Source organism: Nuphar pumila, chromosome 6 (genome assembly GCF_984573655.1).
Source record: "Nuphar pumila chromosome 6, dmNupPumi1.hap1.1, whole genome shotgun sequence".
NCBI classification, from domain to species: Eukaryota; Viridiplantae; Streptophyta; class Magnoliopsida; order Nymphaeales; family Nymphaeaceae; genus Nuphar; species Nuphar pumila.
Window position 1 is genome coordinate 16,709,301 of NC_143254.1, and position 26,114 is coordinate 16,735,414.

Genomic DNA, 26,114 nt, shown 5'->3' on the forward strand with positions numbered 1-26,114 from the left:
CATATAAAATACTCTCGTAGTCAAATCTTTATTTTCCTGCAAGAGATTTTCTCTCTTCCAAACGTGCCCTTGATGCAGTAACAAAAAACTGAATCCAATTTCATGTGATCATTCATTTTTCTTCTCATTTTAGTTTGCAATTAGGAACTGAATAAATACAGATGGCGCTAAAACTAGGTTTTACTGATAAAACCTTTAAAGTTTACCGGGCTTTGGGTTTTCATGGGGTGTCTTCAACTTGTCATTCATCTTAAACATTTAAATCGATTTAGCGTCGGGAGCCTTTGGAGGTCCTCTTCACAAAAAGCAGCAGCAAAAAAAAGCCAAGTGTGTCAATATCTTTGTGTGGTGCTGAGCGAAATATGCAGGAGCTGTGATGAAGAAGAGACCGTCGGCCCCGTACCTCTGGCTGGGCCTGAGGGTGGTGATCCCGCTCTGCGTCCTCCTCTTCATCTTCGCCCTACGCCGCGTCGCCGATGACCCCCGATTCGCGCCCAGCCCGCCGATCCCGGCTACTTTCAGCGCGCCGGTTAGCGGCCCCCCGAAGATCGCCTTCCTTTTCCTCGCCCGGCGACACCTTCCTCTCGATTTTCTCTGGCAGCATTTCTTCAAGGTATCCCATTGTTCTCCCCTTATGGATGGTTCTTTTGTTCGGGGCTCCGGTATGAAGGGTCTATGGCACAGAGTGCAGGTGAGGAGAGGTTCTCCATTTACGTGCACTCGAGGCCCGGATTCGTCTTCGACCACACGACGACCATGTGCTCCTATTGCTACGGGCGCCATTTGAATCATAGCATTAAGGTTTGGGCTTCTTTTTTTTCTCCTTTCCTTGATTGATCGGCGGTAGATGAATTGGTTCTATTGTTGCTTTCGATGGTTTGAGTTTGTGATTATTTGGGTGGGGATGTAGGTAGCTTGGGGAGAGGCGAGCATGATCGATGCGGAGCGTATGTTGCTCGCTGAAGCTCTTCAGGATCAAACGAATCAACGCTTTGTTCTTGTTTCTGACAGGTTCTGTCATGTCTTCCATGAGTTTCTTACCAATTGCATCCGTAATTTTATCATCTTAGCCAAAATTTCCCATGTTTTCCTTATTTATGTTGAATTATTGTATACAATATTTGGGCTTGTTGTCATTCGTTGTTTTTTGTTGATTGGTTTAATAGTTGGAATTGTTCTATTGCGACGATTCAGGAAATGAGTGTTCATTTTCTTTGATAGCAGAAAAAAATCATGGAGTTTTTCTATTCGCACGATCGTGTAAATTGCCTTTTCTTGTTGGCGTCATTGCAGTTGTGTCTTTCTAGCTTCTGCATTGCAAATTTCGTACTAAACTTTCTAGGATCGACTGATTCTGTGCTGTGTGGTGATCTCAATTATCGGGTTCAGAACTAATGATGGCAATCTTTAGTGCAGTTGTGTTCCTTTGTACAACTTCAGCTATGTGTATGACTATCTGATGTCTTCTCCAAGAAGTTTTGTGGACAGGTGGGTTGAGGGACTTAGTTCCAGATCTGATCTTATATGTGTGTGTGTGTTTCTTTTTCTCTTTTTGGTTCTTAGTTCCCTCTATTTGTGTAAGGAATATAACAATATAACTTCTACATTAGGTGCTTCATACATCTTTTCATTTTGCAACTATTTCATGCATTATTTTGTTGTAAACTTGTGATTCTTTCTTCTTGTGTTTCTGTTATTGTTCATGTCATTTTCCGTTCCCTGTTATTTCTAGCTTTCTTGATTTAAAAGAAGCTCGCTACAACCCTAAGATGTCACATATGATACCAAAAGATAAGTGGAGGAAGGGCTCACAGGTTTTGTTTCACTCTGATCATGTCATCTTTGTGCTTATTTTTCTTTTGTCAAAATTGAAATTTGGGTTTGAAGGATGGTGTCTCATTATTAATACTTTCTTCTAACTTTGGGTTTATTTCATGTTGCTTTTCAGTGGATTACTGTAACCAGAAGACATGCTGAGATTATCATTACTGATAACAAAGTCTTTCAGACTTTCAAGAAACATTGCAAGGTACAACCTGGTTAATGAATCACATTAAGCTTTATTTGGTGTTAAAAGCCTGGAATTGATTATTAGTCATTATGTGCTGGACTTGGCATATTCTGATTGGGCCTTGGAGATATCAATTATCAATTTTAATTATTGGAATATGTTTGATGAATAAGATATTTTTGCTATACGTGTTGAATTTAAACTTCCTGAATACATCAAGATATGGTTGATTTTCTTTTTTTATTTTAAATCTCCATGCAGGTTATAGAAGTTAAGAATGCATATTGTATAACTCGAGAAATAGATAGTTGAATCTAAGACCAATGGAATATATTAAGGTTTTGTTGAAATGTAATCTATGTCACATAGGTGCGGGTGTGGATACGGGTGCGGCGATGAGTTACTTTAAAAAAACTCAGGTGCGGCGAGGGTATATATATATTAACAGTTTTAAGTTAGTATTACTAATGAAATAAAAATAATTATAATATCATCAATTTATCATGCAATAAATCAAATTAACTACGAAGTACAAGTCAAGTTAAGCAAACCCATCCCAAAATTGGGTTCGACTTTGCTGAACCCACACTGGGTTCAGGTTCTGCCGAACTCAGGCTTGGGTTCAGCTCCTGAACCCAACAAGCCTGTTGAACCCACGTATGGATTCTGGTTCTGCTGAACCCAAGAGCCGAACCCAATAACCCTGCATTCAGGTTCTATTGAACCTACCAGTCGAACACCGGCCCTTGCGGCAACGAGGGGAGGAGAAGGAAGAAGAAGAGAAAAAGGGAGAGAGAGAAAGAGGCTTACAGTTACCGGTGTCGCTACTGTTGGAAGAGGAGGAGACATCGCTGCTGCCGTAGGAAGAGGAGTGGGGATGGGAGGCGGAGGAGGGGTCGAGAAGGGGGAGGGGAGGTTTACGCGATTCGGATCCGGATCTGTTTTTCTCTTTCTCTCTCATGTTTTTTCTTTTTTTCTTTTTTCTAATATCTTTCATAGCACCTGGCACAAACCAAGTGTTATGATAAGACCTAGGTAAAGTCAGGTCTAAATTATTCAGACCTGGGTCAAACAAGATCTGGATCAGTTTCAACATAGGTCTGAATCAGACCTGTGTCAAAGCTGACCCAGATCAGTAAAACCTGTTTAGACCCAAGTCTGATTCAAACTTGGGTCGATGCAACCCAGATCTTAATTGGACCTAGACCTATTCTGACCCAAGTCAGACTCAGTCTTGCGTCAAAGCAAACCTAGGTCTGAATTGGTCCTGGGTCTATTGGGTTTGCTTTGACTCAGTCGGATTCATACTTGGGTCAAAGTAAATCCATGTTTGAATTAGTTTGGGTATAAGGAGCTAGGTCTATCCGAGATTATATATATACCCTCCCGCACTCCCGCACCCAAGTTTTTTTAAAGTGCCGTATCGCCTCACTCGCACCCGCACCTATGTGACATAGATGAAAGGTCATGTCCATACACTCCAAAGCGGAATGGTGTTGCTGAAATGAAAAACAGACATATACTTGAAACCACCAGAGCTCTTTTGTTTGCTAGTCATATACCTAACATGCATTGGGTAGATGCTACCTATATGGCAGTATATCAGATAAATCGTATGCCTTTAGGTGTGCTAAAAGGCATATCTCTCTATCAAAAGTTATATGGAGTGGCTCCTAATTATGACATGCTAAAAGTGTTTGTTTGTACATGTTATGTAATGTTGCCTGATAGATATAGGGATAAACTTTTGCCCTCGAGTTGTAAAGTGTTGCTTCTTGGTTTTTTTGAGGGATAAAAAAGATATAAGTGTTATGAACTTATGATCCTATTGGAAAGAAAATTTGGATTTCTAGACTCGTTGAGTTCTTGGAACATGTTTCGTACTTTGAGCAGGCTTATGATAGAGGGAAAGAAGAAGAAGATATATCCTTTTTGGTATCAGTAGTAATGGATACTGAGGATAATAATCAAGGATCTCTTAACATATTTGAATAAGTCTACCAAAGGAGGCAAGGAGTTGTTATTTTTTCCCTTTCTTGAGAGAGTAGAGCAGAGAGAAGTTGAATCTTCATATTCCAATCTTGATCCCCTTCCAGCTGATTATAATGATACAGTTCAAGTCATTCCCTCTCCTCTCCCTCAAGTATGTCATAGTTCTCATGTTTTTGTTCATCCCACTCGGTTTTTTTCATATGAATTATTTTCTTCAAAACATTGTACATTCTTAGCTCTTATTCATTCTTATGTTGAGCCTTGCAGAGACAACCTCTCAAGAGGAATGACAGAGAGAAATGGCTGAAGAGTTGGATGCATTAAAAATAATGCAAACTTGGGAGCTTGTGAAACTACCACCCAGAAAGAATGTAGTCGGGTGCAAATGGGTTTACAAGATCAAAACTAAGGCATATGGCTCAGTGGAAAGATGCAAAGTCAGATTGGTTGTTAAAGGTATAGTCAATAGTATGAAATAGACTATATTAAAACATTTGCTCTGATAGCACATATGACCTCCATTAGAACTCTTCTTGCAGTAGTTGATCTTAAGGGATGGAAATTGTGGCAATTGGATGTGAAAAATTCCTTCTTGAATAGTAATTTAGATGAAGTTTATATGGCACTTCCTCAAGGATATTTTGATTCAGAAGGGAGAGTATACAAGCTAAAGCGAGTATTATATTTGCTCAAACAAGTTCCAAGAGCATGGTTTGAGAAATTTAGCTTAGTTGTGAGGTCATTGGGTTTTGAACAAAGTCATCGTGACTCAACTCTATTTGTCTCATCATTATGTCATGGAAAATGTACAAGTGATTACAACAACAACAACAACAACAACTACGCCTTCATCCCAAAACAATTGGGGTCAGCGATATGAACCAAAAAAGAAATTCATTTTGGGTCTTCCACATGAATCCTTTTCCTCCAATCATTTCTATCCAACGCCATGTCCTCGGTGAGGTTCAAAGCATTCATATCCTTTCCTATCATCTCCATCCAAGTCTTCCTAGGCCTACCCCGACCTCTTTTAACTAATATATTTTCCCATTTCTCCAACCTTCTAACTGGAGCATCATTAGGCCTTCGCCGAATATGTCCAAACCACCGTAAACGATTCTCTCGCATCTTATTTTCAATGGGTGCAACACCTACCTTCTTACGTATCTCTTCGTTCCGAATCTTATCTTTTATTGTATTTCCACACATCCATCTAAGCATCCGCATCTCAGCTACACTCATTTTTTTGAATATGATGTCTCTTGGCAGCCCAACATTCCGTACCATATAGTAAAGCGGGTCTAATAGTCGTCCTATAAAACTTTCCCTTCAATCGCAATGGCATTCTACGATCGCACAGCACTCCAGTAGCACTTTTCCATTTCATCCACCCAACCTTTATCCTATGATTTACATCTCCATCAATTTCTCCATACTTTTGAATGATGGATCCCAAATATTTGAAATAATCATTCACCGGTATATCTTGCTCACCAAGTTTCACTACACTCCCATCACTACTTCGTTGCTTACTAAACCGACATTCCATATATTCAGTCTTACTCTTACTCAACTTAAAACCTCTAGCTTCCAATGTCTGTCTCCATAATTCTAACTTAGCATTAACCCCAGCTCTAGACTCATCAATCAAAACAATATCATCAGCAAACAACATACACCACGGTACATTTTCTTGAATTGATCTCGTAAGCTCATCCATCACTATCGCAAATAGGAAAGGGCTTAAAGCAGATCCTTGATGTAACCCAACCGTTATCGGAAAATTGGTTGTCACCCCTCCACAAGTGCGGACATTGGTTACTACTCCTTCATACATATCTTTAATTATACTAATGTACTTGAGAGAAACACCTTTCTTCATCATTGTCCACCAGAGAACGTCCCTAGGTACTCTATCGTATGCCTTCTCTAAATCAATAAAAACCATATGCAAATCTTTGTTCCTCTCTCTATATCTTTCAATAAGTTGTCTAAGAAGATGTATAGCTTCCATAGTTGATCTTCCAGGCATAAAACCAAATTGATTCTCCGATATCATGACAACCTTCCTCAACCTAGACTCAATCACCCTCTCCCAAAGTTTCATAGTATGACTCATGAGTTTTATACCACGATAGTTTGTGCAATCTTGTATATCACCCTTATTCTTATATAAAGGCACCAAAGTACTCTTCCTCCACTCATTAGGCATCTTATTTGTTCGCCAAATCAAGTTAAAAAGATTTGTCAACCATTCTAAACCTTTCTCTCCCAAGCATTTCCAAGCCTCGATAGGTATACCATCTGGGCCAACTGCCCTTCTTGATTTCATTTTCTTCAAAGCCTCTGCAATTTCTTTCTTTTGAATCTTGCGCATGAAGTCACGATTTATCTCATGAAAAGGAATGGAGAAGTCTCCAAGATCTTGAGCATGACTATCATTAAATAGCTTATCAAAATAATCTTTCCATCTCTCCTTAATCTCCTCATCTTTGACTAAAACCCTTTGCGTTTCATCTTTGATACATCTAACCATACCCAAATCCTTCGATTTCCTATCTCTCATCTTTGCAAGCCTATAAATATCCTTCTCGCCTTCTTTGGTATCCAACTTGTCATAAACCTCCTTATATACCTTAGCCCTCGCGTTTCGAACAACTTTTTTAGCTTCCTTCTTTGCTATCATATACTTCTCCAAATTCTCATTATCACGACTCTTACTTAGATTTCTATAACACTCTCTTTTAACCTTAATAGCTAATTTGACATCCTCGTTCCACCATGATGTATCCTTACCTAGTGGTGCACCGCCTTTAGACTCACCCAATACCTCCTTAGCTACTTTTCTCATACCACCCGCTATCTTATTCCATATTGATTCTGAATCCTCCTCGAGACACCAATCAACTTCCTTAACTACCTGCTCTACAAACATTCCTTGTTTAGCTCCTTTCAGTGCCCACCACTTAATTCTAGGATCTATCCTATGTCTATCCCTTTTGCGGCATTGTCTAATTCTAAGATCTAAAATTAAGACTCTATGTTGTGTAGCTACACTTTCTCCTGGTATAACCTTACAATCGATGCAACAACCCCTATCTCTCTTTCTAAGTAGGAAAAAATCTATCTGACTCGTATTAACCCCACTTTTAAATGTTACTAGGTGAGACTCCCTCTTCCTAAACCAAGTGTTTGCTAAGATCATATCATAGGACAAACAAAAATCTAAAATCCTTTCTCCACTTTCATTTCTTTTTCCTATACCATAGCCTCCATGGATATTCTCAAATCCATCCCTACTAATGCCTACATGTCCATTAAGGTCACCGCCGATGAAAAGCTTTTCTCCATAAGATGTCTCTTGTACTACTCCATCTAAATCTTCCCAAAATTGATGCTTAATGGAATCATCTAAACCTACTTGAGGTGCATAAACACTAATAATATTAATAATATCCGTACCTAATACTAATTTAATAAGTAAAATTCTATCACCCTTCCTACGGACCTCAACTACATTATCTATAAACTGACGGCTCATAACAATCCCTACTCCATTCCTATTCCTATTTATTCCTGTATACCAAATCTTATATCCCCAAGGTTCTATCACTTTAGCTTTCTCACCTACCCATTTGGTCTCTTGAAGACATAAAATATCAATCTTTCTCCTACACATAACATCTACTAACTCTACCAACTTACCAGTTAAAGACCCTATGTTCCAAGTGGCTAACCTAATTTTATGGTCTTGGACTAACTTCTTTACCCCCACCCGTCCAACAAAGTGAGGGAACCCTTGCCTATTTGACACCACACCCGGGCGCCGGTGTGACGTCAAATATTGTAGAGATTATGTTCAAAATATTGTAGAGATTATGTACAAGTGATTATGTTCAAAATATTGTAGAGAAAAGAAAAGCTAGCCAAAATATTTGAAACGAAGGATTTGAGAATTTTAAAGTATTTTCTTGGCCTTAAAGTTGCTTAAGGCGTGGGATTTATTTGGCTCAACGTGGATATGCCTCAAAATTGGTAACAAAAGCAAGGCTTGTTGAGGATACACAAAGAGTGGATTATCCTATGGAGGCAAATGTGAAACTAAGAGCTTTAGATGGGGTGATATTGGAAGATCCTACTATGTATAGACAATTGGTTGGGAGTTTGATTTATCTGACCATTACAAGGCCAAATATTTTCTATGTTGTACATGTTAGTCAGTTTATGAGCTCTCCAAGATCAATACATCTGGCAACAATGCTAAGGATAATTAAATATGTCAGAGACACCATGCATATGATATGTTTTTCTCCTCATCTCCTTCATGTGACCTTAGAGCATATTGCGATGCTGATTTTGGAGGATCCACCAAAGATAGATTATCTACTTTTGGGTTTTTTGTGTTTCTTAGAAGCTCATTGATTTCATGGAAGAGTAAGAAACAACAAAGAGTATCCTTATCCACAACTAAAACTGAGTATAGGGCCATGGCACAAGCAACAACAAAACTTATATGAATCAGGTGGCTATTGGAAGATTTTGGTGTAGACATTTGTGAGAAGACTCCTCTCTATTGTGACGACATGAGTGCAATTCACATTGCCAAAAATCCTGAATTTCATGAGAGGACAAATCACATAAATATTGATTGTCATGTTACCAGACGTGCCTATGAGGATGAAATCATCTTGCTTTCACATGTGGGAACCAAAGAGCAAATAGCTGATGTACTAACCAAGAGTCTCTCTCTTCACTTTAGAACCTATGTCACAGGGATTCGGCTAGCAGGGTGCCGCACCCGCGTCGACGCGACTCGACGCGGATGCGGGTGCGGCACCGGGTGCGGTCAACCCAATCCTGGGTGCGTTGACCGCACCCAGGACCATTTCGGTCCATTTTTGTTTGGATTTAAAAAAAAAAAAAATTTGCCATACGAAATGGGCTGCGAATTTTTTTTTAAAAAAAAATTTGCTAGCAGCTGACAGCAGCTGCCTTTTCAATTTCGTAAAAGATTTTCTCTCTCCACAATAAATGACAGCAGCTGCTGCTCCTGCCTTTTCAATTTCGTAAAGGATTTTCTCTCTCCACAATAAATGACAGCTGACAGCAGCTGCCTTTTCAATCCTTTTTCGTAAAGGATTTTCTCTCTCCATAATAAATGATAATGATGGTTCTTTTTAGTAAAGGATTTCCACTGTTCTCCTGACGAAATGGGTGCGTGCAGCTGTATATAAAATGAAATTTGAAAAAACCCGTGTCGCATATATATATATATATATATATATATATATATATTATATTTTTGCCCCTGCCGCATCCCCGCACCCCCGCACCCGGGTTTTTTGGAAGTGCTGAATCCCTGCACCCGCACCCGCACCCGCACCCGCGCCCGCACCCGCACCCATGTGACATAGTTTAGAACATTTCTTTCCAAACTTGGAATGATTCCATTAGCATCAGCTCAAGTTTTTTTTTGTGTGTGTGTGTGTGGGGGGGGTGTTAGTATTGAAATGTAATATAGTTTTCATGATCATTTTGTGCTACCCCACATTTGTGTACATATCTTTATTTATAGGGGTATATTTGTACTTTTACCTTAGTTGTAACTATAACTAAGAGCACGCCCCCCTTTAAAAGGGTTGTATTCTTTCATTCTTTAATGAATTCTATCTTCTTCTCTCTTTTGTTGCTCTCTCTTCTTAATACTTGTATGCCCTTGATACGTCCACATGTCTGGCAATGATCAGAACCACTTGGGAGAGGCTTGGGGTTGGCTTGAGCTCACTTGTTCAACAAATGAGCTAAGTGTGAGTTCAAATCAAATTTTCTTTAGTTAAATGAGCTGAACTCAAGCCTAAGCTTGGCTCACTTAAAGGCGACGAGCTTTCTCTAAGACTTTGCGAGAATTCATTACTTTTTTCCTTTTTGATAACTTGAACATGTTGGCTTGAGTTTAGATGAGACATGCTTGAACTTGATTGAGTTGAGCTTGAACATTGTCTTGTACAGAAACTAGTTTGACCACTATGATTTGGGTGTGCACAACCCTAGTTCCAGTTGTAGTGCATGTGAACTTCTGAGGCCAAAGGGAGGGAGAAATTGTGTAGCTGTTGTTGGAGAATAATGTTATTAAAAAAAAACATGGGCTGGGCCAATATGGATAGATTTTCATTCAAATTATGTCATAGTGGATTGATGGGATTCCTCACTCTTTGAAAACATAAATTTGGGCACATGATTGAGTTGCCTCCTAGAAGCACTTGTTTGGACTTCAAAAGGATCCAAGGTTGAAAATGGACTTCATACACAACATGGGAACAACTATACTTAAATTCATGGTAAATACTTGGTCAAGTGCCAGTTTTGCCCAAGGCTGTGACAAGTTGCCTGTTTATGTTTATGTAATTCCTTACAAAAAACTGTTCAACAACAGATTACAGCAAAGAAAACGAAGATGAGAACCGGAAAAAACAATTTAGTTGACATCCCTTTAGTTAGGATTTGTCCTCAGAAACTTCAAGGAAACTTGAGAAAAACTACTTCGAAATTTGATATTTGCAGTTCATGCCCATGCATATGTTGAGTTCATGCCTGTGGATGTCTTAGATGTTTATGATCTGTTCTTCGGTACATGATTCTTTCTTTTACCAATAACAATGAGAATGGTTACAGTTAGGAAGTGAGGAAATGATGAACGAGTTTTTGTTTTTTTCCCTTCCTAACTAGTTGGTTTTTAAAAGGAAGGGAAAAGCTCTTCAATGTCCTCCTTCCTTGGTATGCAGTTTTTAAAAGTATGTACAAATCTGAAAAATATGATAACCAGTTTTGGATGCCTTTTTTTTCTCAGGGTCCTTCATGGATCCACACATCTACATGAATAAACTAAGATCGGTTAGCATCAGTTAGTATCAGCACTATAAAATTAACAGATTTGTAAGGACTTTTCACATTTTTAATCTTTCTACAGAGACGTCCGGAATTGGATCTTGAAGCAAGTCGTAGTAGGGTGAGTTACTTCACACTTTTTTTCTGCTGTCTTGAAGTGACTTACTTTTTTCAGTAGCATTGTTACATCCATTCTGCTTGCTGCTTTTTCCTTTGAATGATGCTTAAGGTTTTGTAATTTACTTTCTATGGAGTAATATGTCTTCCTTGATTATTTTCTCAATTTGATTAATCTGCTTGTGTAATTTCTTTAATTCAATGGTCTGTGCAAATCAAAATATCAAACTAATTTGATTCAACCTTATAAAGAGGTGATGTGATTTGTTTATCTTAATCAACGGTAGGTTGAAAGACTTCTATTTGTTAGTGACCTTCTGTATATGTAGGTCTCACCAGCTATTGCTGGAAATTCTGCACCTCCATACATCATAGGGCTGTATTCAACTGAAAATCTAAACGCTGAATATAGTGGACAAGTGCATCAGGTGAATTTCCCAGTTATTCATTTGTTCATATTGTGATTGGTGCGTACTGAGGAGTCATGACTGAGCTGTTTTCTCCATAGCCTCTGAAAGGTGAATTCCAAATTAAAGGGAGTAGGATCTTCAGATTTTCCTTTTTTTCCTTTGATCTTTGTATTTAAAATGCCAAGTTTGATCAAAAGCCAAAAAAATCTAAGGTGTTACAAAGTTGCCACATCAGTATGTTCATAAAATGGAGTATGTAGAAAGGAGTAGAGCAAAGAACAGGCTTACTACCTCCATAGGTATAAACTCACCTGGCTTTACATGAGTCAATCTATGAATACTCCACCCTCATCATTGAATGGAGCCTGAACATGCATCTCCATCTGACTGAAGGCAAGGATAGTTGATAGCCTTATTTGTCTTCTTTCCATATTTACCATGAAATAGTAAATAGCCAGAATTCCAATTAAGGTATTATGTCTTCCCCATATGTATGGTACATCTACTCAATCTTAAATACTCCTCTCACAATTAATCAAGTTCAAAATATCCACAGGATACTCAAGCTAATTTAAATTACTCATCGTTATAAGAAAGGCTTTGGAAGAAACGAAAAAAAAAGAGAAGCACCATTGATATTTTTGTAATGATATAAGCAAAGTGGAAAACATCAAAATATTAGAAAATTGAGAATTAGTACAGATTTTATAAGTTAGGAGTTCTTTATGATAATGCTACCACATGTAAAAAAAATTACTGGCATTTTCATAATATAATGATGGAATACCTTTGGTATTGTTTTATGGAAAACTTGCAGTAATATCTTGATAACTTTGACAATTGTGACTACGATCAGTCCCTAGGGAGCTTTCTCTTTCCCTGATCCAACCTTTGGAGGTGAAATTCTAAAGCCTATTGGAACTACTAATTTTTCCATGACTTTCTTGCAGACTCTTTTGAGTGGCATTTTTTTCATCTCTTCTAGGAGGATCATGTGTCTTTGCATAGAGAGGTAGTTGGATATTTGGAGCAAGTATCCATATTGTTCATCCAGTTTCTCTCTCTGGGGATCTTCAAGGTTTGTTAATAGGGCTTGGGATTTACATGCAACTTATCGATCAGTTGAGTTGTGTCAAACACTTAATAGCTTGGATTGTGCCAAACTTAGTAGTTCAAAGTCTCAATAGGTCAATGGAACTGTTTATCACATGGGGTTATGGTAGTGTTGGACAGCCCTTCTATTTGGTCAAGACTGACTGGGTCACAAGATCATTTCACTGAGGAATTTAGAACTTTGCTCATAGGATTTGCCATGTTGTAACAGAACTTGGTGAGGATTTGGCCACTCAATCCTCTACAAGTTGATACAAAGTTATCAAAAGTAATGAACGTGAACAAGGTAGGTGTTGTAGATCTGTTATCTTGAGAGTGCTAATCATGTTTGTCCATTTTATTTGAGTCATTCATTCTCTGGGCTGTTGAACTTAATCATTCTGTTGTCAAGTGTTTTTGAAGACATGAGCTTGGCCTACCTATTGGCTTGTAAAGGACTTGGATTTCCATGAAGTCTCGCGCGAGATTGATTCTAAAGACTGTCAAGTGATTGACAATCTGTGCCATGTTTACCATTGGACTGTATGCTTGTGTTTCTAAGTTGAGCAAAAGTTAAGGCTAATGTAAAGTTGAATATGTGAGCAACTCTATGTTTCCTTTTGAGGTTCTAGCATTATATTTTCAATTAGGAGTGTAGGATGTATCTGACGTATGCCAAGTGTTCAGGCTATTCAAAGGAATACAGAAGACATATGCAAACAAGGGGTTTCCCCGGATCCTTGCTCGATTGCATGCACATTATGTATCCTCACAAAGAGCTGCTGGTGCTGCCCTACCCATTAATCTCCTTGATTGATAACCACAATAATCAAAACATAGCTTATAAGAGTCCATCATGACTTCATAAGTAATACTTGACAAATACAAAAGGTAGGATGTGATAAGTTTTCAAAGTTGCCATTCCACTATCTCAAAGACTGTACAATTTAGGTACAAGTTGTTGAAGGGGGTTGCATCAAAAGCTACATAAAGAAAAAATGTGACTGATGAATTGGCTTGCGACAGAAGGAGGGCCTTGATTGACTGAATTAAAGAAATATTAAAGCTGATATCATGATATATTCCTAAGGCACTATTATCACATTGCAGGAAAGTTGTGCACATCTCTCTCTCTCTCTCTCTCTCTCTCTCTCTCTCTCTCTCTCTCTCTCTCTCTCTCTCCACCCATGTGTGGCACATGCACACACGTGTACGTGCGTGTATATATGTACACACACAATAAATAACTAAACTTTTTTTGTGTGTAATGCAGAGATCAATTGTTCAGAAGGAGCACAATTGTATTCCGGATGAGCATTATGTGCAGACCTTACTTTCTGTAAGTTTTTTATTTGCCTTCAATTATGTTTAAATGTTGAGGAATTTATCAAGATTGTAAGTATCGTATCGTTATCCGTATCAGTCGGACCCAAAATAAGATATGTATCCTACAATAAAAAATAATAAATTTATAATAAAATTTTTCTAAAATTAAAAAAAATCAGAAAAATTAGCAAAAAATCTAAAAAAGATTATAACACATGAAACAATAATGAATTGCAAAAAATACAAATATAAAATCACATATGAAGCATTTATGTCTTATATTTGTCATTCACATCCTTCTAGGGTTGTGCTTACCTCATTTTTGCCTCTCATATCTTTTTCTTGTCTTTTTTCTCTTAGACCAGTGATTAATTGTTGGCATTGTCATTTCACGACATTTGGCAAATTCCTTGACATGCAGGCCACAACATTGAGATGTGTCCCGACTAAATGGTGCTTCAACCGTGAGATACTAGTCCAAAAAATATTATGGCAAAAATTGCACTAGACTTTCAATCAGTTTTCACTCATTATTTGAGTACCCCATTTCCTTGCTGGATCATCTGATGTCTTCTTAAAAAAACTCAATAAGAAGCAAAGAATATAGATTTTTTACCTTAGCCTACTTATTTTAGTGAAAAAATGGTGGAAGTGCACTCTTACTTGAGCAAACCGCAAAATCCCTCTTACTGCGTATGGATCGGCTCCCAAATTTCTCTCATGACTCCTAGATGTTGGAGTGTGGAGCCTGATTTCTATCTTGATATAAATCCTTAATTTGTGCATATCCAAAATAGGTTGCCCTATACTCCTTGTATTTAAAGACGAAAATTTATCTTTTGTAAGGTGTGTGTATCTCAATCTTAATAGTGGAACTTAGTGCGGTCGTGGATATAGGAAACTCTTGCCGAACCATGTAAAATCTTTGTTCTTTGTGTGGTTGATTTCTTTCTCTTCTTCCCGTTTTTTGTTTCTTCGATCTATCAATAGTGTGTCGAGTCGTTCCTCAACACTAGGGTGTGCAGATACCCCTCTAATGACCTCTTTACAAATAAGAAAGTCAGCCTCAAGAGGTCTTTACAACCCAAAAAATAAAGAACAAGTTTTGAATATTTTTAAAGTGTGCCGAAGGTATATCGTAAGATACAATACAGTACTGTACAAGGGTGTATCGTACGATGCATCCAATACGAATGCAATACACACTCATATCTCAATACGAGTGTGTATTGTATCGCTTTGTACACTGTTGCTACTGAATTTGAAATAGTAATATGGTGGGTGTTACTTGTTTTCCATGTTATTGATCATTGTTTGATGTTTTTGGTGCTTATGCTAACTTCTTGCTTTCGATTTAGATGATGGATCTTGAGAATGAACTTGAAAGAAGAACTCTAACATATACATTGTGGAATCAATCTGCAACCGAGATGGAAAGGCAAGGTTGGCATCCTATAACATTCAAATATGCTGATGTAGATCTCAAGCATGTCCAACAAATAAAGGTGTGTCATAAGCTCCAAGATCATCCTGTTAGTAAGCATACACTGTTTGGGTCTTGTTATGGGAAGCATACCTCCATTATAGGATCACCATTTCATGACAATAAAATAGCATGCGAGGGCATGCATGTTTGTGTATCATAGATACCAAAGTCTCTACAATACCTCTATGAGGCAATTTCTTGGGATATTGTGGGATGTTTCTATAAAATCTCAAGAAAAAATTGGGATTAGTGAAAGAAAACATAAAAGATGAAAATAAGAAGATTTGAAAATACATTTTATTTAAAGCATAGAGAAACTGAGAAATTTGAAAATATTCTGAAAATGTGAAGATAATGTGAAAATATTTTTAAATTGATGCTATTTTTAAAATGTTTCATATTTTCTCCTTTTCATTGTTTTCCATTATATTGTGAGCTTTTCATTGTTCATGTAGCAAACTTAGTTGTCTTTGACATTCATTGTTAACATAGTTAATCCAACATTTCTGAAGCATGATCAGTGTCATTATATTGACTGTATATATGTTTTTTTACCGTACTTTCCTTTTAAATTATGTTGTCTTTCTTTTGTCAGTCGTTTTTCTTCTATTATTCGTCATTGTGTCATATTACTTGTAAGTTGGGTTTTCTTTGTAGTTTGTGCTTCACTTTTTTGATAAATTGCAACAAATCACCTGAGGGATGATCTACACATAGCGTTTTGGTTATTACATTGTATAGCATGGATTTTTTGCCTATGTATCAAATGCACACTTGGTCCTATAATCATTCAGTCAACATGCTTTAATCAAATAAGCTGGCTAAACTATGTTTGACGTTTATTTACTATCTTAAGGACATTCTGTGCCTATTTCATCACTGAAAGGTAAAAATATACAAGTTAGACGCTATATGCAATAGATGGAAAATCAGGTGGCTTTTTAATTTAAACTCTTTTATTGTGTGTGCATTTAATTGCCTAAGCGATTAGGCTATAAACATGTCCATGGGGCCTACTTTCATGAAATTATCATGTTTGTCATATATCTACCATGTGTATTTTCTGTGTTATCTGTAAAGACATGATTTGGGTCAATTTCACTTCTTGATGCTTTATATAGAATACTTTTTCGAATGCAAAAACATAGCCAAAATCATGATTACTTTTTCAAGTTTTGGTGGATTATGCTTACTTTGATTACAAAGATGAATCATCATTGTGAATGGAGATTCTATCTGAAAAAAAAATTTAGTTATTTACTGCTATCTGCACTACGGTTTGAACATGCTGTAAGTCAGCCAATAGCACTTCATGAAAACTAAATCTTTATCTGATATCTGGGTCTAAAAAGATTCCCAATGTAATCCAATTCTGTCGATCAGAATTCTTGTCTACTCAAACTTATGCTCTGGAAAGTTTTCACTTTGGTATCTAGGTTACTGACACAATAAGAAAACCATGACTGTTTGGATCCATTCAGAAATATCCCAAGATCTGTATAATACTTTAGTGAAGTTAAAACTGTGGCAAAACTATAACGAAGAAGTAAAGGGACCAGCATAAACAAGCTTGAGGATTGCTGATGTGCTTTTTCTGTGTACATAATGTGCAGGGTATCGATCACGTGTACTATGAAACTGAGTATCGAACAGAGTGGTGCCATAGCAATGTCACATTTGTTCCATGCTTCCTATTTGCAAGGAAGTTTTCAAGAGGTGCTGCTATGCGCCTTTTAAACGAGGGCGTGGTGGGTGACTTTGATCCAGGTGCACTTTTAGCCTCATGACCTTCCCTATACATAATTGTATCTTTATCATGAGCTACACTCGATCCTCTTTTGGAACGAGACATTTTTGTCATTGGTGCCTCTCATAGCACATGCTTTCATGTAACATCTAAAAAGATGAGGAGCTAGGTGTCATCTCCCAAAGTATAGCTTATCTATGGTGGATTGCTTGCTAACATGAAATGTCTAACTGACATTCGAGCATTCCTCTTATAGTGAATACAAAAATTTATACATAGCACATGTGAAAGTTTCTGGTTTCTAATTTCTTGTCCCTGGGGATTTTTATTTTTCATTCAATAAGACAAATTTCATGTTCTTATACATAGACATTGGTTCCAAGATATCAGAAAATAATCAATGTTCATATTTATGCCAAAATTTGGTTCTTATCAAAAAGTGTTTGGCAAATATTTTTTATTATAATCCATTCCCTGGCTGATTCAAGTAGGGGAGGGAGTTGACATGTTTCCTTGATCATGATCAAAGAAAAGCCTTGGCGAAGCGGGTTTTTTTTGTTTTCTTTTCAAGAAGTGCTCACCAATGTAGTTAAATTTTCATAGTAGAGACATGCACTGGTGGCCCTAATGCTGTGTATCCGTAATTGTTTGCAGCAGCTGATTGCACTATTATATTTTACCTTTTCTGCGATTTCCAGATGCATCAGCAATGTTCCCTTCCCCATTGTCAAATGGAATTGTTTTCCTCGTTAACTTGTGTAGTTTTAGCAGCTTAATTTTATCTTTGAACAATGCAATCATCCTCACTGATTGTGGGCGTGTGTGTGAGTGAGGTTCAAAACCATGTCTCTATATTACAATGAAGTGTGTAGGATTTTTAGTCAGAAAGGGAGGGAGAGATGGGGTAAGGAAGAAAAAGTAATTTAGTTTCTTATTTTCAGAGGGTTTTCCTTTGGCTTTAATTCTAGTTTTAGTTTGGTTTCGGCTCCAGTTCTGAACTAAAATTCATATTTTGACCTAAACCTGACGTTTGCTGGGGACTTATGCATGCACATGCATGTATGCGACGGCCATTGACCATCTTTACTTTTATAAATTTAGATAGTTTTGACCATCTTAGTAATACTATTAGGCCAACTAGCCGTTTGAGGGTTTCCAGACTGGTCCAAGGTCGTTTCTGACTGTATGTGACCTTATCAATTGGATCAACAACTAGTCCAGCATCCCCTATACTGATTGATTTTTTGACCATTTATTTTTAACATGTTTATACTTTTTCACTGTTGCCATGCATGGCCAATTTGATCGTGGACTTGGCTGTTGCATCATTATTAACCATGGTCTATAGATGCCCACAAGGGTTCCGGACGCCTGTCTAAGTGGGTCAGCTTAAGGCATTCAAGTTGGATGATGTAGAAAGTTCGATACCCCTGGGTATGCATCCGTTGCCGCAAGGTCGAAGTGAATGGAAAACTAATCGGGATGGTTAGGGGTAGAGATGGCAGTGGACTGGGGCGAGGGTGGGGAACAATGTCTCCAACCCCTGCCCGTCTCAAAATTTTGCCGTTTTGATTTTAACCTCTATCCTCGCCTTCATTCCTGTTTCATGTCCTCCATCTCCGGTCCAAACTGGGCGTGGTGGGGCGGGGCGCCATCCCCCCCCCCCCGTCCACTGCCATCCCTAATTAGGGGAGAAGTACTTGTGTGGAGTTTTACAGTGGACATTGAAATAGGTTAGGTTTGTCATGTTGCACCCCTCGGCCTGCAACGGCATGTTAAATCAAAACCTTGGCGGTGGTTTCTCCTTGTTATGACATACCAACTAAAAGTTGGCTGCGAACACATGGATCAATTCAGTCTGAACCTGATCCTAATAAGATACGAATCACTGTTTGGTACATATAAAACATATGTTCGTATACCCATCTAGGAAAGGATATGGTGGAATTAGTCATCCAAATTGTGTATCCAATTATTGTGAACCGTATCCAATTTAAGTGCAACCCAAATGAGTTCAAATCCAACTGCCTAGCATATTGTATCAACCTTCTTAGAGCAGAATTTCAGATGGTCAGATCTATGTCAATAACACACTCAATTTGGATCCAACACAAACTTAGCCCTACTTGTACCTGAATGGCCAACCTTGGGCTTGGCTTGGATACACAAGGGCGTATGCCTATGGTTTGGAGCTCCAACCTGGTTCCAACCTCTCTGGGTTGGATTTGGAAGAAACGTGGCTTAGCCAAAAAGAAAAGTTTGATAGATTGTATCACCACTAGCTCTGCCAATGAGTCACCACAGGCAACGAATCAGGATGTTGGCCCAGCAGTATTAAGGTCCAGACACACTAAAGTAGGTTCAATCAGATAAATCAGGTCAAGCCCATAAGATCCGAGCTATACAGCAACCCAGTTCTAGCTTTATAGAGCAGGCACAAGTCCAATCTGAGTCCTTTAGTTCTTACCATCTAGAGGTGGACATGGATCCGGTCCTCTACATAAACCAGGTCCGATAGAACTGGACTGGATCAGTATAACACTGCGAAGTCAGATCCAGCCAGCTCCCACCCAAGCTCAGGGTTGGCTGAATAAGAAGCTGCACCAAATTGCAGTACCGAGTGTCATGTAAACACTATATGAATGGTTTACATGGTATGGGGCCAGAGTACACAAAAAAAGGTCGCTTCCAAGAGAGCTGGGCGTCCTTTTTCTTTTTCTTTTTTAAAAAGCTGGGTGTAAAGGCTCCTGATCTGTCATTCAGAACAGATTGTCAATTGGAGCTGTTGACAGATTGTGTCACGTAAGGCAGGGTGGTCGTGGGGCCTCCCGGGTTTTTTCTTGCTTCGGCGAGGGTTCCTTGCTTCGCGAGGGTTTCAAATCATCAAACAAAGAAAAAACAATGGATGAAGAGGTTGCCTTCCTTGAATAACTGCTGCAAGTGTGCAACCAGACTTGGATTAAGCGTTGTTGGTCTTTCGTCCAAGAGAGCTTCATGAAATTATCAACGCAAATAGTCCATGCCTCCATACAATTGTATGAAAGCATAAAGACCAACAAATTTGAAGCCAAGACTGGGTAAAGGAACGGGAAGACCATCTTAAAGCCTAAACTAGATCATCAGTAGGCATCCATCTTTCATGAAACATATGCAGTTGAATTGATATTGTGCATGTGAAGAATAAATGATGCACACTCGAATTGTTAACAAATCGATGGCTACTAATGCGTGCATGTACATGTTTAGGCCGGATATGAATGTGAAAAAGTTCAAGTACAACTCCACATGTTCCACATTAATACAGCTAAGAACATCAAACATTTAGCACGATAATATTACTTATTCAATAATATCTTTCTTTCTTTCGTACTTAATAAATTTAAAGTTGGATTGCAGGTGCAACTTTTTGTAGATTTGTTTGACTTTGACACTTACACCGATTGGATGACATGTCTCATAGATGACATTCTTCAATAAGAAAATGAGTAATTACTTTGCATATGTTGGTTAACTCAATTTATACATGTACATGTTCTTGACTTGAAATATGATTATTAAAAGGTTGATTGTAGTATATTTGTCATATTGTATATACAATACTTGGGCAAAAATATGAAATTAAATTCACATAGGTACTTGTTTATGTGTCCGTCTTTGCTGTGTTTTGGGAATGCAAGACTTGACAATGATGTAACAGACTATAGGTAATTACTTTGGCTTTGACACTTACATTGATTAGATGACATGTCACATGGATGCTATTTCTCAATAAAAATAATGGGTAATTACTTTGCATATATTTGTTAACTTAATTCATACATATACATGTTCTTGACTCAGTATATGATTGTTACATGTTTGATTGTACAATACTTGAGTCGAAACATAAAAATTAAATTCACATAACTACGTGTTTATGCATCCATCTTTGTTGTGTTTGGGATGTAAGACTTGGTATAGTTTTTTGCTAATAACTTTTTTTCACGATGATGCAACAAACTAAAAGAAGCATATAGTCAAATTCTATAAATGCATGAGGAAGTGAAAGAAAAAAAAATTGCAAAAAAAGACTGAGAATGAGGCAAATAACAAAAAAGAATTGCAATAGAAAATAAATGGTCTAAAAGCCAATAAAAAAATAGAGGGGGAAGAGACATCAGACAATGAGGTGTCAGAATTGTCTGTAAAATTTGGATGCTTAACTTTAATTTGAGTTGGATGTTCTAAATGTTTAATGTTTTATAAATTTTGAATGTTTAATTTCAGTTCAGGTTGGATGTTCTTTTAATCTTCGATGTACTGTAAATTTTGAATTATTGATGAATGTAGTCGTTTAATTTAAATTCTGGTTGGATTATCTATAAAAATTTTAAGTTTTGTAAATTGTCAATAATAACAAGTTTGTATTATGCAAACGAAAGAAATTCACATACTTTAGAGGAAATTAACAAATACATATGACAATTCGCATGTGTATCATATAGGAACTTAAGTACAAAAACAACATTCTCAAATAATCGAGTACATCTGTATATACATAATGTGAATGTCCTCATGCTCACAAATAATGAAGTACATCCGCATAAACATCATGTGAAAGTATCGACATTCACATAGGATGCTAAAATGCACATTCTCAAGTGGTGATTGCAAACTTGACGATTTTTGCTTGTAAGATGCTTGTGAATCTTACTTTATACAATAACTTACGTTGAAAAAAGACATCCGCAAATAATGAGGAACATTCACAAAAACATCATGCATGTGCTCAAGTTCACAACTAACACTCAAATTTAAATCACACACATATATGACAAATTAATTATGGAATTATAATATTCAAAGAACTCATCTTACAAACATGCTTACACACAGATATAACATTTTAAAGATTGAATTGCAAGAATCATTTCAGCTATCCTAAAAACATGTTTCACACACACACACACACACACACACACACACACATATATATATATATAATTAACAATTCAATAAATGTATATATTCAAACTAGTTATCTTAAAAATATTCTTCAAACATATATCATAATTTGTTGTAAAAAAATATATGTCCACTAGCACCAAACCTTGTTTGTCGTTGTGACCTCTTCCTCAGAGCATGCACTTGCTCCTCTAAGAGTTGATCTACCACCTTATTATCTGGGACTTCTACCTCAAACTCTTGAAGATCTTTCTTTGATCCCTCCAAATGATCCCCCTTAGGATCTTCATGTGCACTCTCTACTCTAACCTCAACTTTTAATTGAGCATCAAATCCAACTTCTCTATTCTCTACCATCACCTCAACCTCAAACTTCGCATCATCCTTTTGATGAGGTACCCCCCTATGCCCTTATATAGATTTTTTTCTTTATTTTTTATGCTCGCCACTACTATTACAGGTGGTTGTGTTTTCAGTATCCTTTAGTTAGGCATTGATATTAGCAACAATTTAAGACTAAGCCAATATCTCCAACTTCTTCACTACTGATTATACATATGAGTCTCCCTTTCTCTCTTTAGATGCTTTCGGGATAAGAGACATGAACGTGGCCACATACTTTTCAACCTTTTTTTTAGCTTTAGCTGTAGATTTGAAAAACATTGAAGGTAGTGTTGCTTGTTTGGGTGCAATTTTTTGTGTTTTCGCTGAGAGAGGCTATATTTTTTGTGGTAAATGTCGAACACTCATGCTTTTGACTATGAAGTGGCCTCTCTCTTTACCCACTTGTCAAGCCTACTCTAAACTTTATAGTAGGAAATATCACCCAATGTATAGTTTTTCTACTTTTGGGTTTTTTCTGTTATGTTCCAAGAGTAGCACATGGTGTGGGAGTGACCCCCCTTCGAGATAGTCTATGTAATCACTATTTTATAATAAAGAAATTTAAATTTTTATATACTAACAAAATAAAAAATAAATGTAAACATACAAGCAACAAAGATAAAGAATAAGCTATTAAAAAAATATTTTAAAATTTTTAAAAAACAAGCATAATAGGCTACTGAAAATACAAAAAAACTTGAAATGATGAGCATTCTTTAATCATGTTTATAATACAAGACACACAACAAATAAATAACCAAGTTCAAGGATAGAAGCATATTAATCATTAAGGAAACAAAAAAAATGGAATAAGCTATTGAACATGCCAAGATAACTTGATAACCATGTAATTCTTTCACAAAATAATTGATTCATGCTATTGTTTCAAAAAATAACCGGCTCAACCATTAAAAATGTGCTTACCAAAAAACGCTTGTCAATTATTCTAAAAAAGTTATCGTTGAAGTGCCGCCAACGAAATGCCACTGTCATTGAAGTGCCACCAATAAATAACAAAAAATAATCACTGAAAAATTGCCTGAAATAGTCATTGGAAAATTTTGCTGGGGAAAGAATGTTGGGGACCACAACACTGCCATAGTTTATTTGAAAATAGCATTGGCATGTGAATCATCGCTTCTATATTAATGATGATCACATTTAATATTAGTACGAACCTTTGCAAATAACAGAATATTCATAGGCAAATCATTCCTCATATTTGTGAAAGTAGTACCTTGTTTTTAGAGAAAACAAAGTGTGAAGGTCGAGGACAATCACAATAATAATATGTAAATGTCTTCACACATTTGTGGACCTCTTTGATGATCATTTACTTAAAAGGAGATTCATATTGTAGCTTGTGAATGTTGTACTATATATGTGAAAGTAGTACCTTATTTACGAAGATCGACCAGAGTAAAAAGGTTGAGGATATTTGTAAATACTAATACGTGAATGTCGCCATATATTTGCAAACATCCTTGATCATTTACTTAAAGGAGATTATCATGGCATCTAACAAATGTCATTCTATATATGTGATGGTAGTACCTTATATGCAGAGATCGATTAGAGCGTAAAGGTTGAGGATATTTGTAAATACTAATATACGAATGTCGCCATATATTTGCAAACATCCTTCATCATTTACTTGAAGGAGATTATCATGGCATCTAACAAATGCCATTCTATATATGTGATGGTAGTACCTTATATGCAGAGATCGAGGACATTAGCAACACTAATATGCGAATGTCGCACATATTTGTAGACCTCCTTAAAGATCAATTATTTAAAGAAGATTTGCATGGTATCTTGCAAATGTCATACTATATATGCGAATCTCAAACGGTATTTACAAAGTTATGCAGATTCATAAGCACATCATAGAAAGGGTAAAAAGGTCCCACAAAAGCCAGGCATTTGCGACCATTCGGGTGGCGATATGATGGATTCACAGATGTGTCTAAACGAAGAGATTCCAGATCTTATCATACAACAAATAGCTCAGGCGGTCATTTTCACCCGGACCAGCAAGATAGCATAGTGTGGAGTGGACGAGCCCAGGGAGTTTCTCCACTAAATCTGCTTGGCAGGCCTCTCGTGTCTGGCACCCAAAGCATCCTTTCGGACCTTTGATTTGGTGCAAAGGCCACACTACCCACGAGCAGCCATAACTCTTTTGTTAGCCCAGCACAACAGATTGCTGACTCATGAAAGATTGGAAAAAAAATCTCTTGCCCGTCACTGTTGCTTATGTGGTAGAGCAGAGGAATCGATTTCTCACCTGTTGGTTACAAACCAGCAGAACATTTGGTCGTTGGTGCATCCCTCAAAACTCTCTCGATGCAACACTTGAACGGTGGGGTCAGATCGAAACCCATCCTTCAAGCATGGCTAGGCGTTTCAGGTTACATTATGAAAATTATGGACTCTGAACAATTTCATCATTTTTGAAAACTCAAACCCTCAAATTCAGCGATGGCAGAATGCAGGTCGTTGGAACCCTCCACCGATCAATTGGATCCAATTGAACATATTCAGCGTGTTCAGAAATCAATGGCAAGTGGGATTTACAATTAGGGATTCCAACACAGGTGCAACCGTCAAATATCCCCAAACTAAACTATGCAACTCATACAAGTAACACAAGAAACCACGTTACCGTAACTTGGCTCTTAGCACGATCCTTGATAACCCTGAAAAAACTATACCAGCACATTTCTCTGACAAAAATGACATAGATGCGCCAAATCACAAACAACAAACATACCGATAAGCTCTAGGGAATCAAAATCTCACAAAAAAACCCTAAAACCCTAATGAAACTCATGTTTGCAAAATCCAAATCAATACCCGGTGGGGGTGCCCGCATAGGTGAGGTGCTCAAACGAAGGAGCGGAACAGGGACATCGGTGGAGGCTGCCGGCAAACCGAGAGGAGGGGAGGTGGTGGCCAGCGGTTAGGCATGTGGAGGCCGACCAGAGGTGGCTCTGCGATAGGAGTGCTGTGAGGGAGAGGTGAGAAAGAGAAAAATCATGAACAGATTAATAGATGCACTTCTTGGGTTTAATATAACAGGTGTTTAATGATACAGCCCGGAGAGTCTGGCCAAAGCAGCCACCATCAATGTGAAAAGATTTTGGTCAGACATGAATCCGGATTGGATACTCCCTTTGTAATTGTTATCGGCTTATCTATTTAATGAACAGGGTCCACCTAACCCAGCTTTCTCTATCGAAAAAAAAAAGGATTCAACGTCAACAAAACATGTTAGGGAAAACTTTGCTCCTGTTTCCTCTTTTTTAGTTTGTGACTGAAGGATTATTGTCAGTATCGTTGCTAATCATCCTGAATCGGCCGATTCATATAGTATCGACAAGAAATCAATATGAAATCAAGCAGATTAGGCTTAATTTTTAAATATTTTTAAAAGCATTTAAAATATTTTTAATATTTTGTGACACATCTGCTGGTTAAAAACTGGCTGTTCGAGTTCAGACCCGGAATTGGCCGATTCCCTGAATCGTTTTGAAAATCGATTCAAGACCAATACCGATTCTGACAACATTGATTATAATTACCATTGTATACTTAAACTTGCAGGATATCTTTGCATTTTCAATATGTGCCAGTATTTATTCCAGCCAGGATGACAAAAACCTATTAAAACTATCCACAGCATCAAGCATGCACAAGTAGACACATCAAAAGGTA

At 37.4% G+C, this 26,114-nt stretch overlaps 1 protein-coding gene across 3 annotated transcripts; it reads left to right on the top strand.

Moving 5' to 3' along the window:
* The first annotated feature begins 327 nt into the window (after positions 1–327).
* LOC149834125 (glycosyltransferase BC10-like) lies at positions 328–24,693 on the top strand. Of its 3 annotated transcripts, XM_090011236.1 has the most exons (11): positions 330–613; positions 685–801; positions 911–1,011; positions 1,417–1,488; positions 1,733–1,814; positions 1,949–2,029; positions 10,971–11,009; positions 13,781–13,846; positions 15,192–15,338; positions 16,933–17,086; positions 24,269–24,693. In XM_090011236.1, exons 1-11 carry the CDS (start codon positions 377–379, stop codon positions 24,274–24,276), a joined length of 1,104 nt encoding a protein of 367 aa, XP_089867362.1. In that variant the 5' UTR covers positions 330–376; the 3' UTR covers positions 24,277–24,693. The 3 variants fall into 3 exon arrangements, with proteins under 3 accessions (XP_089867361.1, XP_089867362.1, XP_089867363.1); XM_090011235.1 differs by lacking the exon at positions 24,269–24,693 and having other exon boundaries at positions 328–613; positions 16,933–17,487; XM_090011237.1 differs by lacking the exon at positions 24,269–24,693 and having other exon boundaries at positions 371–613; positions 15,192–15,276; positions 16,933–17,093.
* The last annotated feature ends 1,421 nt before the right edge of the window (positions 24,694–26,114 follow it).

Bases quoted from the DNA above. Each gene is read 5' to 3' on its own strand.
- LOC149834125 (XM_090011235.1), top strand. From the start codon at position 377: ATGAAGAAGAGACCGTCGGCCCCGTACCTCTGGCTGGGCCTGAGGGTG. The intron at 1,012-1,416 runs GTTCTGTCATGT...TCTTTAGTGCAG, and splicing joins TTTGTTCTTGTTTCTGACAG to TTGTGTTCCTTTGTACAACT. The intron at 1,815-1,948 runs GTTTTGTTTCAC...GTTGCTTTTCAG, and splicing joins AGTGGAGGAAGGGCTCACAG to TGGATTACTGTAACCAGAAG.